This window comes from Heteronotia binoei, chromosome 17, assembly GCF_032191835.1.
Source record: "Heteronotia binoei isolate CCM8104 ecotype False Entrance Well chromosome 17, APGP_CSIRO_Hbin_v1, whole genome shotgun sequence".
Classification (NCBI taxonomy): Eukaryota; Metazoa; Chordata; class Lepidosauria; order Squamata; family Gekkonidae; genus Heteronotia; species Heteronotia binoei.
In genome coordinates this window covers 48,640,698-48,654,926 of record NC_083239.1, presented here as the reverse complement: position 1 = coordinate 48,654,926, position 14,229 = coordinate 48,640,698, and the positions used below count along the sequence as shown (strand labels likewise).

General features: G+C 49.9%; 1 protein-coding gene across 1 annotated transcript in view; it reads right to left on the bottom strand.

Moving 5' to 3' along the window:
• Positions 1-12,229, bottom strand: part of CAPN12 (calpain 12) — a 52,326-nt gene extending 40,097 nt beyond the window's left edge. Inside the window, exons 1-5 of the mRNA XM_060257755.1 lie at positions 12,008-12,229; positions 10,445-10,562; positions 7,233-7,354; positions 2,732-2,865; positions 524-692 (exon numbers count right to left, since the gene is read on the bottom strand). Coding sequence (XP_060113738.1) covers positions 524-692; positions 2,732-2,865; positions 7,233-7,354; positions 10,445-10,562; positions 12,008-12,229 — 765 coding nt within the window. The remainder of the gene's footprint in view (positions 1-523; positions 693-2,731; positions 2,866-7,232; positions 7,355-10,444; positions 10,563-12,007) is intronic.
• Between the last annotated feature and the right edge of the window lie 2,000 nt (positions 12,230-14,229).

Below are 14,229 nucleotides of genomic sequence, written 5' to 3'. Positions count from 1 at the left end.
GTTGACGATTTGCTATTAAAGGCAGGCCTCGCCTTCCCCCCTCTCATACAGACCTTCTTCATGAAATGATGATGATTTGCTATAAAAGGCAGGCCTCACCTTCCCCCTCCCCCGATGTTCTGTGGCTGGCCCCACCTCTTCTGGTAGCCATTTTATGGCTGGCCCCACCTCCCACAGCAGACATTTTGTGGTTGCACCCATAACCTAGAATTCTGAAGGTGGCCACAGGTTCAAAAAGGTTGGGGACCCCCGGTCTGAGCGGTGGGAAGGAAGCCCCAGCTATGGGAAGGTGCTGAAATCCTTCTTGTGGGTCCCTTGAGATCAAATCCAGTCACTGTTTGGCTTCTGGCATTGCTCATAAATTGCTCTCCTTGCTGCCATGAGGTCTAGAAACTTGCTTTATCGAAAAGCATTCTCAGGGAGCTGAATCCTACACCCAATATACCCTTCCATCCTTGCACAAAATGGGAGAATACACAATGCCCTGAGTAAGAATCCCCCATAATCCTTTGCCTGCTTCTACCTGGATATGCGCCCCCATCATAGAGCGCTTTCTCAGGGCCTCCTTAATGGTTCTGAAGAGGTTTGGGTTTGGGGTCTTCAGGCTGATGGTTTCCCCGATTCCACCCGTGAAGTCCACAAAGGCCTCGTTCATGTATCCGCCATTCATGGCCTCATAGGAACCATTCAGTCTGTGGAGGAAGCAATAGGAAAAGAAGAGGAAAATGCCAACCGAAGAACTGCATGCTGAAATGATGGAATGCAGACAAATATCAGAGAAGGCCTGATTGTTAGTTAGTGGCCTATAAATCATAGAATCTTAGAGTTGGAAGGGATCTGTAGGGTCATCTAGTCCAACCCCCAGCATAATGCAAGGAATTCACAAACACCTTTCCCCACACACACACTCAGAAGCTCCTGCTCCATGCCCAGATGATGGCAAAAAAAATAAAAAATAAAACCACCCTCCAGGATCTATGGCCAATAGACGGCCAAGCCCCTGGTTCGGAAGTGATGTCATCATGCCGGCGACATCACGCGGCAGCCACTCTAGGCATTTCTGGGGAAACTCTATGGTTTTCCTGGACCCTCTAGCCATTTGAGAGGGAAAACTCTATGGTACTGTGGGTACCGTAGAGTTTTTTCCCTTCCAAATGGCTAGTGAGTCCAGGAAAATCATAGTTTTCCCAGAATCGCCTAGGGTGGTCGCAAGCGACGTTGCTGGCGCCACAACGTCCCTTCTGAGTGACATCATCGCGCTTTGTGGGCATGTGCAAGTCCCCCACCAGACAATGCTGGGGACTTGGCAAACCTACTGGCCTAACTGGCGTGAGAAAATTGCTCAAAACGGTAATCGGCATTTCCCTGGAAATGTAAGAAAGGGTCACAAGAACTAAGCACTGAATCAAATGCTGCTAATCTCCTTGTCAGTTGTGGTCTTCTAGAACCTCATCCGTTGGGCTTATTTTTGCCCAGGATAGCCTGCTCATCAGAGCTTGGAAGTTAAACAGGGTCAGCCTTGGTTCGTATTTGGATGGGGGAACCACCAAATAAGTCCAGGGTTGCTACGCAGAGACAGGCAAGGGCAAACCCTAGGGTTGCCAAGTCCAAGAAATATCTGGGGGCTTTGGGGGTGGAGCCAGGAGTCTTTGGGGGTGGAGCCAGGAGACATTAGGGGTGGAGCCAAGATCAAGGCTGTGACAAGCATAATTGAACTCCAAAGGGAGTTCTGGCCATCACATTTAAAGGGACGGCACACCTTTTCATTTCCTTCCTTCCATAGGAAATCATGAAGGATAGGGGCACCTTCTTTTGGGGCTCATAGAATTGGACCCCTGGTCCAATCTTTTTGAAACTTGGGGGGTATTTTAGGGAGAGGCACTAGATGCTGTACTGAAAATTTGGTGTCTCTACCCCAAAAAACAGCCCCCCAAGAGCCCCGGATACCTGCAGATCAATTCTCCATGATTTTCTATGGGAATAAATCTCTGTAGGGAATAACAGTTCCCAGCAGACATTTCCCTCCCCTCCCCCCGCTTTCTGATGACCTTGAAGCGGGGGGAGGGTCTCCAAACCGGGGGATCCCCTGCCCCCACCTGGGGATTGGCAACCCTAGCAAACCGCCTCTGATCCTCTCCCCCCTGACCTGGAGGGCTAGCCCAATCTCATCAGATCTTAGAGCCATGGTTAGTACTGGGATGGAAGACCCACCGAGGAAGTCCAGAGTTGCTCTGCAGGTGCAGGCAAGGGCAAAACCACCTCGGCTCGTCTCTTGCCTTGAAAACCCTACGTAATCAGCTGCGCCTTGATGGCACTTCCCAGCAGCACCATTTCCAGACAGGCCGGCAACCCTAACAAACACACACACACACAACCAGGGGTGGAATTCTTGCAGGAGCTCCTTTGCATATTAGGCCACACCCCCTGATATAGCCAATCCTCCAAGAGCGTACGAAAAGGGGCCTTGTAAGCTCTTAGAGGATTGGCTACATCAGAGGTGTGTGGCCTAATATGCAAAGAAGCTCCTGCTAGAATCCCACCCCTGCACGCAACTACTTGCATTGGTGTGCGATTCCAGACGCATTCTGGCCATTGCAAAGTTGAGGACTGAATGCTACAAACGCCTGTTAACCCAGGGCAAAACGATATCGCGGTGCAGAGCCTCGCGTCTAGATCAAGGGCAGCTCAGATTTCAGCAGCCCTCCCAATGGAGACGGGAGACCTGACTCACTTGGCATAGGCTTTCTCCAGCAAAGGCATCCAGAACTCGTTCCTTTCTGCAGAGCTCACGAAAAGCAGCTTTCCGTCCACCGTGGGCAGGAGGTCGTCCACCACCACGTCCATCCACTGCCCGTATTGCCAGAACTGGGGAAGGAGAGAGGGATGAGCAGCTCAGAAGGGTAGAGCGGGAGACTGAAGCGGGACACTAACCCGAGGACAAGAGCTTGCGGCACGCGTGCTCCTCCCGTCTCCGACAACCAACGCGGCAGGTTGTGTGTCCTCTGTGCAAATCCTGCCTGACCGCAGGCAACGTGTAACAAAAAGGAAGTTTTTGTACAACACAGGAGCCGAGCTTTGCTCAGCCCTCTTCCAGCTCCCTCCAAAATGGTTTCTAGCTTTGACTAGCAAAGGAATGTGCTGGAGGAAGGACCGATTCCCGGTATTTGGGAACCCTGGCCAGGTGGTCCCCAAAGGCACCCATCTGCCACCACCTGGGCCCCACTCATGTCCTCCTTTTCACCCCACAGCTGCATCCCCCTAGCTGCCTGCGGGGCCTTCTCTCACTTGCAAATCCTTTCAACGCCCATACTCAGTTGCAGGGGTGGGATTCTAGCAGGAGCTCCTTTGCATGTTAGGCCACACACCCCTGATGTAGCCAAGCCTCCAAGAGTTTGCAAGGCTCTTTTTTGTAAGCTCTTGGGGGATTGGCTACATCAGGTGGTGTGGCCTAACATGCAAAGGAGCTCCTGCTAGAATTCCACTCCAGCTCTGTTGCACACTCGAGTGAGTGACTCAGCATGTCTGGACGCTACAACACTCTTTAGTGTGTACTGGTGTTATCTCCTTGAATTGGATGCCTCCCTTGGCCTTCTTTTAATTTTTTAAAATTTGATTAAATAGTCAATCATGCATATACGACATCGTACAGAAGGCAGCAATCAGCACCATCCCAAAGAAAAAGAAATGCAAAAAAAGCAAAGTGGCTGTCTGATGAGGCTTTACAAATAGCTGAGGAAAGAAGGACAGCAAAAGGCAAAAGTGAAAAGGAAAAATTCACCCAACTGAATGCAGATTTCCAGAGAACAGCAAGGAGAGGCAAGGAGGCCTTCCTGAAGGAACAATGCAAAGCGATAGAGGAAAATAAAAGAATGGGAAGGACAAGAGATCTCTTCAAGAGGAGATGGCTGGACAGCGTTACTGATGTAACTAACACTAATTTGAGCAGACTTCGGAGGATGGTGGAAGACAGGAGGGCCTGGCATGACTTTGTCCAGGGGGTTGCAAAGAGTCGGACTTGACTGTGCGACTGAACAACAGCAACAAAAAAGTGGTTCCAAATAGAGTCATACCAATTGTGAATACAAACACAATATGCAAAATGTGCAACAAAGCCCATTCGAAAACATAGAAAGATTTACAACACAACTCACCCAATGCTCAATACAATACAAACGCAGCAGTCAATATGTCGATTTCTCTCAGCGGCTTTTACCGCACTGGAGAACCGCTAATGCCACTGAGAGAAATTGTTTGCATGTATTTAGTTTCAGATAGTAACGGAAGAAGAAGACTGCAGATTTAGATGGACTGCAGATTTAGATGAAGACTGCAGATTTATACCCTGGAATAAGAGTAACAGATAAAGGTCACTACCAACGGTGGAATTTTAGCAGGAGCTCCTTTGCATATTAGACCACACCTCCCTGATGTAGCCTTGTAAGCTCATGGAGGATTGGCCACGTCATGGGGGTGTGGCCTAATATGCAAAGGAGCCCCTGCTAGAATTCCAACCCTGGTCGCTACTGAAACACGCGGAGATTTCCCTAGGAAGCATGTCACAATTTACCACTGAAGAATTCTACCAGCACCTTCTTGAGTACTAGTTGTACCAAAGAGTCCACCATCTCTTCTCACGTGATGAATATTCCTTTAGAGACTGTGGCTTGAATTCACGTCTTGTTATTATAAGTGTATGTGCACTTCTGCAACCACGTTGATGCAATGGAAAGAAAAGGTCCCCTGTGCAAGCACCAGTCGTTTCCGACTCTGGGGTGACGTTGCTTTCGCGACGTTTTCACGGCAGACCTTTTTACGGGGTGGTTTGCCCTTGCCTTCCCCAGTCATCTACACTTTCCCCCCAGCAAGCTGGGGACTCATTTTACCGACCTCGGAAGGATGGAAGGCTGAGTCAACCTCGAGCCGGCTACCTGAAAACCCAGTGTCCGCCGGGGATCGAACTCAGGTCGTGAGCAGAGCTTAGGACTGCAGCACTTCAGCTTTAACACTCTGCACCACGGGGGCTCTTAAATGATGCAATGAGCCACAATTAAATGGTCTTAGCTGCTCCGTTTTGATGTTATCATGAATAGCAATGTGACATATCCGTATTAACTGTTGCAAATAGAGCTACTGGGGTGAGAATGGACAGGCATTTAAAGCCGCCCCGGGGACGGGAGGCAGGTGGACCAAAAAAGGGTGTTCACACACACACACATGCCTCCTGTCCCCCTCCCGCCCCTGACCCGTCCCCAGCTTGTCAGGAGCCAGCTCGAAAGTAGTGCCTTTTCGCTGGGGCAACTCTGAGGCACCTCCCTGGCTGTCTGGAAGGCCAGGAAGCACTCAAAGAGCACCCGGGGAGCCATGGATGGGTTGTGTGAGCATTCCAGATGCTCCTTGGGTGCCCAGAGCCTGCCCCTTTCCCAAGCGCCTTCCAGAAGCTCTGGGGCACTCTATTTTCGGCTTGAAGCCACCCCAAACCAGTTGTCTGTTGTCAGGCCTAGTGTATTTCTTTCTATTGCACAGTTTTTTCCAGGATCATCACCTGGAGGTTGGCAGCCCTCCCCCCCTCCTATAAAGACATAGGGTGTTTTTATCACCGCATTGGAAACTCACCTTTTACATTATCTAATGTTCTCACAACCAGGCCTCAGATTCAGTGGGAGCTCACAGGAGCACAGCTCCTGAACCCTTCTGAGAGTTCTTCCTCCTCCTTCTGAGACTTCCACCTCCTTGTCCACTGAATAGTATTGCAGCTGCATAACAATCCATGGATGAGCCCCACCACCTATTTTTCTACAAAATGACCGCTGCTCACAACTGTTTTGCATTGTTGTTGCCCGAAGCATCCACATTTGTTTCGGTGAGATGAGTTCCGGCACTGCTGCTGCAACGTTTTTCTCGAAACTAGTTTCGACCCGGTTATTTCTCGACAGGCGTTTCAAACTTGTATTGTAGAAGTTTTCATGCATTTTTAAAAAACTCCTCCAAAAGCCACCACAAGGTGCAGTCATTTGCATGAGAACTGACAGCACTTGAAATTTTTACATATCAATGCCTTGTAATTTAAGCGCTGGTATTCTGTCTGCCCTCTGATCAGAGACCTCCCCCCACCCCCCCAAATTGAAACACTTTCAGCAGGAAATATAAAAGTTTGGCTACGCAAAATGAGCAGAGCAAGTCCACCAATGTAAAAGGAAAATAATTCAAGTGGAACAGTGGCAGGCGATTTGAAGACTCTAAAACTCTGGAGAGCCAGTTTGGTGTAGTGGTTAAGTGTGCGGACTCTTATCTGGGAGAACCGGGTTTGATTCCCTACTCCTCCACTTGCACCTGCTAGCATGGCCTTGGGACAGCCAGAGCTCTGGCAGAGGTTGTCCTTGAAAGGGCAGCTGCTGTGAGAGCCCTCTCAGCTCCACCCACCTCACAGGGTGCCTGTTGTGGGGGAGGAAGGGAAAGGAGATTGTGAGCGGCTCTGAGACTCTTCTGAGTGGAGGGCGGGATATAAATCCAATATCGTCATCTACCTCTCAGGGTGTCTGTTGTGGGGGAGAGAGGTAAAGGAGATTGTGAGCCGCTCTGAGACTCTTCGGAGTGGAGGGCGGGATATAAATCCAATATCTTCATCTACCTCACAGAGTGCCTGTTGTGGGGGGGGGGGGAGGTAAAGGAGATTGTGAGCCGCTCTGAGACTCTTCGGAGTGGAGGGCGGGATATAAATCCAATATCTTCATCTACCTCACAGGGTGTCTGTTATTGGGGGGGAAGGTAAAGGAGATTGTGAGCTGCTCTGAGACTCTTCAGAGTGGAGGGCGGGATATAAATCCAATATCTTCATCTACCTCACAGGGTGTCTGTTGTGGGGGAGGAAGGTAAAGGAGATTGTGAGCCACTCTGAGACTCTTCGGAGTGGAGGGCGGGATATAAATCCAATATCTTCATCTACCTCACAGGGTGTCTGTTGTGGGGGAGGAAGGTAAAGGAGATTGTGAGCCGCTCTGAGACTCTTCGGAGTGGAGGGCGGGATATAAATCCAATATCTTCATCTTCTTCAAACTGAATGTAAAAACACCCTTTATTTATCATGTTGTCTCCAACAGCCAGGAGTTTTACATTTGCATGCATGCATTCCTTATCGCTGTCCCTCCCTCCATCCACCTTCACCAGAACCCGGAGACCAGCATATCCTTCTGAGCCACCAAGAAGGCCAAGACACGAGGTCCCACCAGACTCACCCGGAAGTGGAACATGCCGACGTAATCCTCAGCCTCGAAACTCTGCTCCTGAGGGACCACCCGTCTCAGCAGCTGCGGGTACAAGGTGAGGGATGCAGCTGCGGCCAGGAACCAGCAGTCTCCTTTTGTGGGCAAGAGAAACGGGACATCCTCAGCACCGTTTGAGACACAGGAAGCAAAGAGAATGCACACACAAACGGAGACCAATTCCCCACTAGCCTTATCCCACTCTCATGCTCCTCTTCTCCGCAGGGCTTCCGTCGGATTTCACACTATCCGGGGCTACAACTCGCTTTGCCTTTTTCGCGTGGCAAACAGAAACTGGTTTTTAGAGGATCTTGCTTGCTGCATGAAAGAGGCGGAGCGGCTTGCGGCACAGGGTAGATAGCATGAAATCCGATGGGAGCCCCGCGAAGAAGAGGACTGCAGATTTATACCCCTCTCTTCTCTCTGAATCAGAGACTCAGAGAGGCTTACAATCTCCTATATCTTCTCCCCCCACAACAGACACCCTGTGAGGTGGGTGGGGCTGAGAAGAAGTGGAAGAAGACTGCAGATTTATACCCCGCCCTTCTCTCTGAATCAGACTCAGAGCGGCTCGCAATCTGCTATATCTTCTCCCCTCACACCAGACACCCTGTGGGTGAGAAGAAGTGGAAGAAGACTGCAGATTTATACCCTGCCCTTCTCTCTGAATCAGAGACTCAGAGTGGCTCACAATCCCCTATATTTTCTTCCCTCACACCAGACACCCTGTGAGATGGGTGGGGCTGAGAAGAAGTGGAAGAAGACTGCAGATTTATACCCCACTCTTCTCTCAGAATCAGAGACTCAGAGTGGCTTACAATCTCCATATCTTCCTCCCTCCCACAACAGACACCCTGTGAGGTGGGTGGGGCTGAGAGGGCTCTCACAGCGCCTGCCCTATCAAGGATAACTCTTACAAGAGCTATGGCTGACCCAAGGCCATTCCAGCAGCTGCAAATGGAAGAGTGGGGAATCAAACCCAATTCTCCCAGATAAGAGTCTGCACACTTAACCACTATACCAAACTGGAGAGTGTGAGTGGCATAAGGCTAGTGGGGAATCAGTCTGACTCTCTGGCTTCTAGAAGATCCTCATGTTCTCTCTAGCTTTGGAGACAGCCTTTTCAGAAACGTTATGGAGATGCATAAGGCAAACATTCCTGTTTTCTGTTTCAGCACTACAATCCATACAGGGAAGCCATCTCAGTTCAGAACTGGGATGCCATTTTCCAGGTGGGGGCTGGGGATTTCCTGGAACTACAGCTCATCTCCAGATAGAGTTGCCAAGTTCAATTCAAGAAATATCTGGGGACTTAGGGTGTGGAGCCAAGAGACTTTGGGGCGGAGCCAGGAGACATTGGGGGTGGAGCCAGGAGCATGGCTGTGACAAGCATCATAGAACTCCAAAGGGAGTTATGGCCATCACATTGAAAGGGACCGCACATCTTTTGCATGCCTGCCTTCCATAGGAAATAATGAAAGATAGGGGCACCTTCTTTGGGGGCTCATAGAATTAGAACTCCTGGTCCAATCTTTTTGAAACTTGGAAGGTATTTTGGGGAGAGGCACTGGACCCAACACTGAAAATTCGGTGCCTCTACCTCAAAAAACAGCCCCCCAGAGCCCCAGATACCCGCGGATCAATTCTCCATTATTTTCTATGGGAATGAGTCTCCATAGGGAACAATAGAGTGCCCAGCAGACATTTCCCTCCCCTCCCCACGCTTTCTGATGAACCTAAAGTGGGGGGAGGGTCTCCAAACCGGGAGATCCCCCCCTCCAGACCTCCAGGTATTTCCCAACCCAGAGCTGGCAACCGTACGGGGACCTGATCTCCATAGTCTGGAGATGAGCTATAATTCTGGGGGATCCCCAGGTCCTGCCGTGAGGCTGGCACCCCTAATACTGCCGTCTCCTTTTATATTTCCCTGTGTGCCAGCTGCGTTCATCAGGCAGGGATCCTTTGGCTATCCCACTATTTAGGCAGGCCAGTTCGGCATTGGCTAGAGCCAGGGCCTTTTTCATCGTGGCTCCGGCTCTGTGGCATGGGCTTGCTGAAGGGATGAGGTGGGCCCCTTCCTTGGAGATTTTCAGGAAACGCTACAAGGCCTGCCTCTTTGCCAGGGTTTCTGAGGGGGATTGAATGAAAGACATCTTGTAAGGAGGGGAGAGGAAAGAGATCTGAAGTTGGCAGTTCTATTTTTGGTTTTAACTGAACATGTTTTTAACTACTATTGACCACACCCCCTGATGCAGGGTTGGCAAGTCCAATTTAAGAAATATCTGGGGACTTTGGGGGTGGAGCCAGGAGACATTGGGGTGGAGCCAAGATCAAGGCTGTGACAAGCATCATTGAACTCCAAGGGAGTTCTGGCCATCACATTTAAAGGGACAGCACACCTTTTCAATGCCTTCCTTCCATAGGAAATAATGAAGGATAGGGGCACCTTCTTTTGGGGCTCATAGAATTGGACCCCCTAGTCCAATCGTTTTGAAACTTGGGGGGGAATTTTGGGGAGAGGCACTAGATGCTATACTGAAAATTTGGTGCCTCTACCTCAAAACACAGCCCCCCCAGAGCCCAGATACCCACGCATCAATTCTCCATTATTTTCTATGGGAATAAATCTCCATAGGGAATAACAGAGTTCCCAACAGACATTTCCCTCCCCTCCCCACGCTTTCTGACGACCCTGAAGCGGGGGGAGGGCCTCAAAACCAGGGGATCCCCTGCCCCCACCTGGGGATTGGCAACCCTACCCTGATGCCACAGCCTCTTGAACTATTTTTGAGGTAGAGGCACCAAATTTACAGCATAGCATCTGGAGTCTCTCTTCAAAAGACCTTCCAAGTTTCAAAAAGATTGGACCAGGGAGTCCAATTCAATGAGCCCCCAAAGAAGGTGCCCCTATCCTTCATTATTTCCAAACGGAGGGAAGGAATTTAAAAGATGTGCGGTCCCTTTAAAGGTGATGGCCAGAACTCCCTTTGGAGCTCAATCATGCTTGTCCCAACCTGGCTCCTGACTCCACCCTCAAAGTCTCCTGGCTCCACCCTCAAAGTCCCCAGAAATGTCTTTAACTTGAGTTGGCAACCCCCACAGGATATCAGTGTTTTAATATAAAAAAATTCAATTGAATGCTGAAGCCGTAAAGTTACAGGGAAAGAGAACTGATGAAATCTTACCCACTTGTCCCTGGCAGACATCAGTCCGGCTCATTCCTTCACAGATAAACCTGGGGTACCTGCAGATTTCCTGCGGGAACAGTAAAGAGTTGTCATTCCTTCTTTTCTTGGATCTGACCTCTGCATTATCATAGAATCACAGAGCTGGAAGGGACCTCCAGGGTCATCTAGTTCAACGCTCTGCACAATGCAGGAAACTCATAAATACTTGTGAGGAGAGCCAGTTTGGTGTAGTAAAGTGTGCAGATTCTTATCTGGGAGAACCGGGTGTGATTCCCCACTCCTCCACTTGCAGCTGCTGGAAAGGCCTTGGGTCAGCCGTAGCTCTCCCAAAAGTAGTCCTTGAAAGGGCAGTTTCTGTCAGAGCTCTCTCAGCCCCCACCTACCTCACAGGGTGTCTGTTGTAGGGGAGGAAGGGAAAGGAGATTGTAAGCCGCTTTGAGATTCTGATTCAGAGAGAAGGAAAGGTCCCCTGTGCAAGCACCAGTCATTTCCGACTCTGGGGTGATGTTGTTTTCACGTTTTCACGGCAAACTTTTTATGGAGTGGTTTGCCATTGCTTTCCCCAGTCATCTACACTTTCCCCCCAGCAAGCTGGGTCCTCATTTTACCAACCTCGGAAGGAGGGAAGGCTGAGTCAACCTCGAGCCGGCTACCTGAAAACCCATCTTCCGCTGGGGATCAAACTCGTGAGCAGAGCTTAGGACTGCAGTACTGCAGCTTTAACACTGCGCCACGGGTCTCTTCTTCAGAGAGAAGGGCAGGGTATAAATCTGCAGTCTTCTCCTTCTTCTTCTTCCCCCCACCCCAGTGACCCCTGCTCCAGGCTCAGAAGACAGCAAAAAGAAACCAAGAAACAAGAAAACCTTCCCCATCTCTGGCCATACCGGCCTGGAGAATGATTGGGGGCCTGGAGACCAAGACCTCTGAGGAAAGGCTAAGGGACTTGGGAATGTTCAGTCTGGTGAGGAGGAGGTGGGGGGGGGGACACGACGGCTCCCTTGATGTCTTTGAAGGGCTGGGGGACTGTTCCTATTGGCAACAGAGGAGAGGACTCACAATCGTGGGTTTAAATTAAAGGGCAGGAAGGAACTAGCTGGACATTAGGAAAAACCTTTGGACAGCAAGAGTTGTTCAACAGTAGATAGATAGATAGATAGATAGATAGATAGATAGATAGATAGATAGATAGATAGATAGATAGATAGATAGATAGATAGATAGATAGATAGATAGATAATTTTATTTATATCCCGCCCTCCCCGCCGGAGCAGGCTCAGTGGAATCAGCTACCAGTGGAATCAGCTACCAAGGGAGGTGGGGAGGTCCCCCTCGCTGGCAGTCTTGAAGCAGCGGCTGGAGAAACACCGGTCAGGGATGCTCTCGGCCAGGGGTGGCCAAACTCATTTGTTTGGCAACGCTAGGTTCAAAAAGATGAGAGACGCATCGGCTTCTGACTCTAACCAGGACGCGACGCTGGTGGCGAACAGACTGCCTTCTTTTCTTAGAAAGCGGTTCTTCTAGCGCCGGCGCAAAGCAAAGACTGTCGTAATCTCAGCCTACCTTCGGCCTCTTCCAAATCAGTCTCTGGATGGCCATGGAACCAGGCCCCAGTTCATTGTAGCCAATCGATTCGGGACTGGCTTTAAAGAAAGGGTCGGTGAAGAGAGACCCCCGCTGCTTAGACTGGCGCTTCAGATCCTCGTAGTTCTGCCCGCAGTAAGGGAAAGTGGGCTCACTTCTCGTGGCATCAGAGTCCCTAGTAAGCCGGACGGTGATACCCATGGCTGAGTCAGTCTGTGACTGGGCCGTTGACTTGAGCTGTTTTATACTCTAGAAGGAAGGAATGGGAAGATGCCCCTTTTCCTAGGGGCAGGACGGGAGCTGGCTTTTGCCAGGGTGGAGCCTATAGAAACTGTTTTGCTTTCAGACCTGGGCAAACAGACGCTACGGTTAACTGTTTGCTTCATGGTGCCGGGAAGGGGGTAGAAGCCACGAACGCTGTAGCTATGCGTGTGTGTGTCTGTTCTTATATAGTGAGAGCCTGCCAACTTTTTTGACTTCTCTGTTGTGCAGAAATCTAGCAGGCTGTCCATTTCCCAGTTGGGAGGTGCAGTAATGGGGGATGCTTTTCTGTTTAATTCCCCACCCCCACCCCAGGTGAATCTTCCTTCCCATTTTGCAGGAAATGGGAATGAGGCTGGAAGAGGGGGACTTGCCAAAGATTCTCTGGGGATGATTGAGGCAAAGCTAAGATTTGGACCTATGAGATACTAGACCAGGGGTGGCCAAACTTGCTTCATCTAAAAGCCACATAGAATAAATGTCAGATGTTTGAGAGCTGCAGAACAGGAAGGGAGGGAGGGAGGGAGGGAGGGAGGGAGGGAGGAAGGAAGGAAGGAAGGAAGGAAGGAAGGAAGGGAGGGAGGGAGGGAGGGAGGAAGGAAGGAAGGAAGGAAGGAAGGAAGGAAGGAAGGAAGGAAGGAAGGAAGGAAGGAAGGAAGGAAGGAAGGAAGGAAGGAAGGAAGGAAGGAAAATGGATGGTGAGCAGGAGAGAGAAGTGGAAAGAAAACAACTTTAACTTTCAATGTATTCTCCAAACTGCTGGCTGGCTTGGCTTGGCTTGGCAAAGTGATTTAAAGAGAGAAATGCCTTCTCCAAGCTGGCCAACGGGGAGGTGGGGGCTTCAAGAGCCACACAATATGTATGAAAGAGCCACATGTGGCTCCCGAGCCACAGTTTGGCCACTCCTGTACTAGACTGAAGCCTACCCAGGATTGAAACTTTTTGCCCTCTACCAAGTCTCCAGTGCTTTTTTGAGCGATGCTTTTCCCAGCAAAGAGACCCCGATGTTTTTGGCCTTTGGAGAGTAAGTGATGGTGTGACTATGCCGGTGTATTTTTGGAGGAACGGGACTTTGCTTTGGGTTTGGAAAGGCTGCTGCGATCCAGTGGAAGCCGGCCGGGGAGTTTGAGTGGCTGAAGACAGCAAAGAGTTAACTCGGCCTTATGTTAAACGTCACCCTTGATTTAATAAGGCCATAAAATGATTAATGTTTTACTGCAGCTATTGCGATAAGTCAGGCCCTTCCTTATTTGCCACCTGTTGTGGAGGAGGAAGAAAAGTTGGGTTTCTCACACCCAGGAGTTTGTTTAGAGAAACTTCACGGAGTGCAGCCTGAGACCTGAGCCCGCCTTGGGCAGGTGTGGCCTGCCTGCCCCCTTGTAGATTGGACCCTTGCCCAGGTTGGCTAGTATTGGGTGTAGCCCAGCTTGCCATCTCTGGGTGGGGAAAAATGAGTTGGAATTAGATATATAATTTGCCTCGGAAGCGTAGAAGTTTTTCCTAAGTATCCCTGATTCTCCACATCTCCTAAAGATAGATCCAAGAGACCAGCCGTGCTGGTCTGAAGCAGCTGAACAAAGCAGGAGTCAAGTGTCACCTTTAAGACCAACCAATTTTCATTTAGATTTATTTAATTTAGTTAAATACAAATTGGTGGGTCTTAAAGGTGACACTTGACTCCTGCTTTGTTCAACATCTCCTAAAGGTAACAGCAGCCCCCTGGGCAAGCACCAGTCGTTTTCAGCTCTGGGGTGACGTCGCATCACGACATTTTCACGGCAGACTTTTTACAGCAGGGGTGTAACACAAAGACGATCTGACTTTATTGGGAACGAGAGAAAGAAATTTTCCTTACAAAAATAGAAGCGCGTCTTGCAGGATGTATTCACGCAGGTCCATTTAATTTATTGCAATCGGATTCACTTCAGAACAGCTGTTTT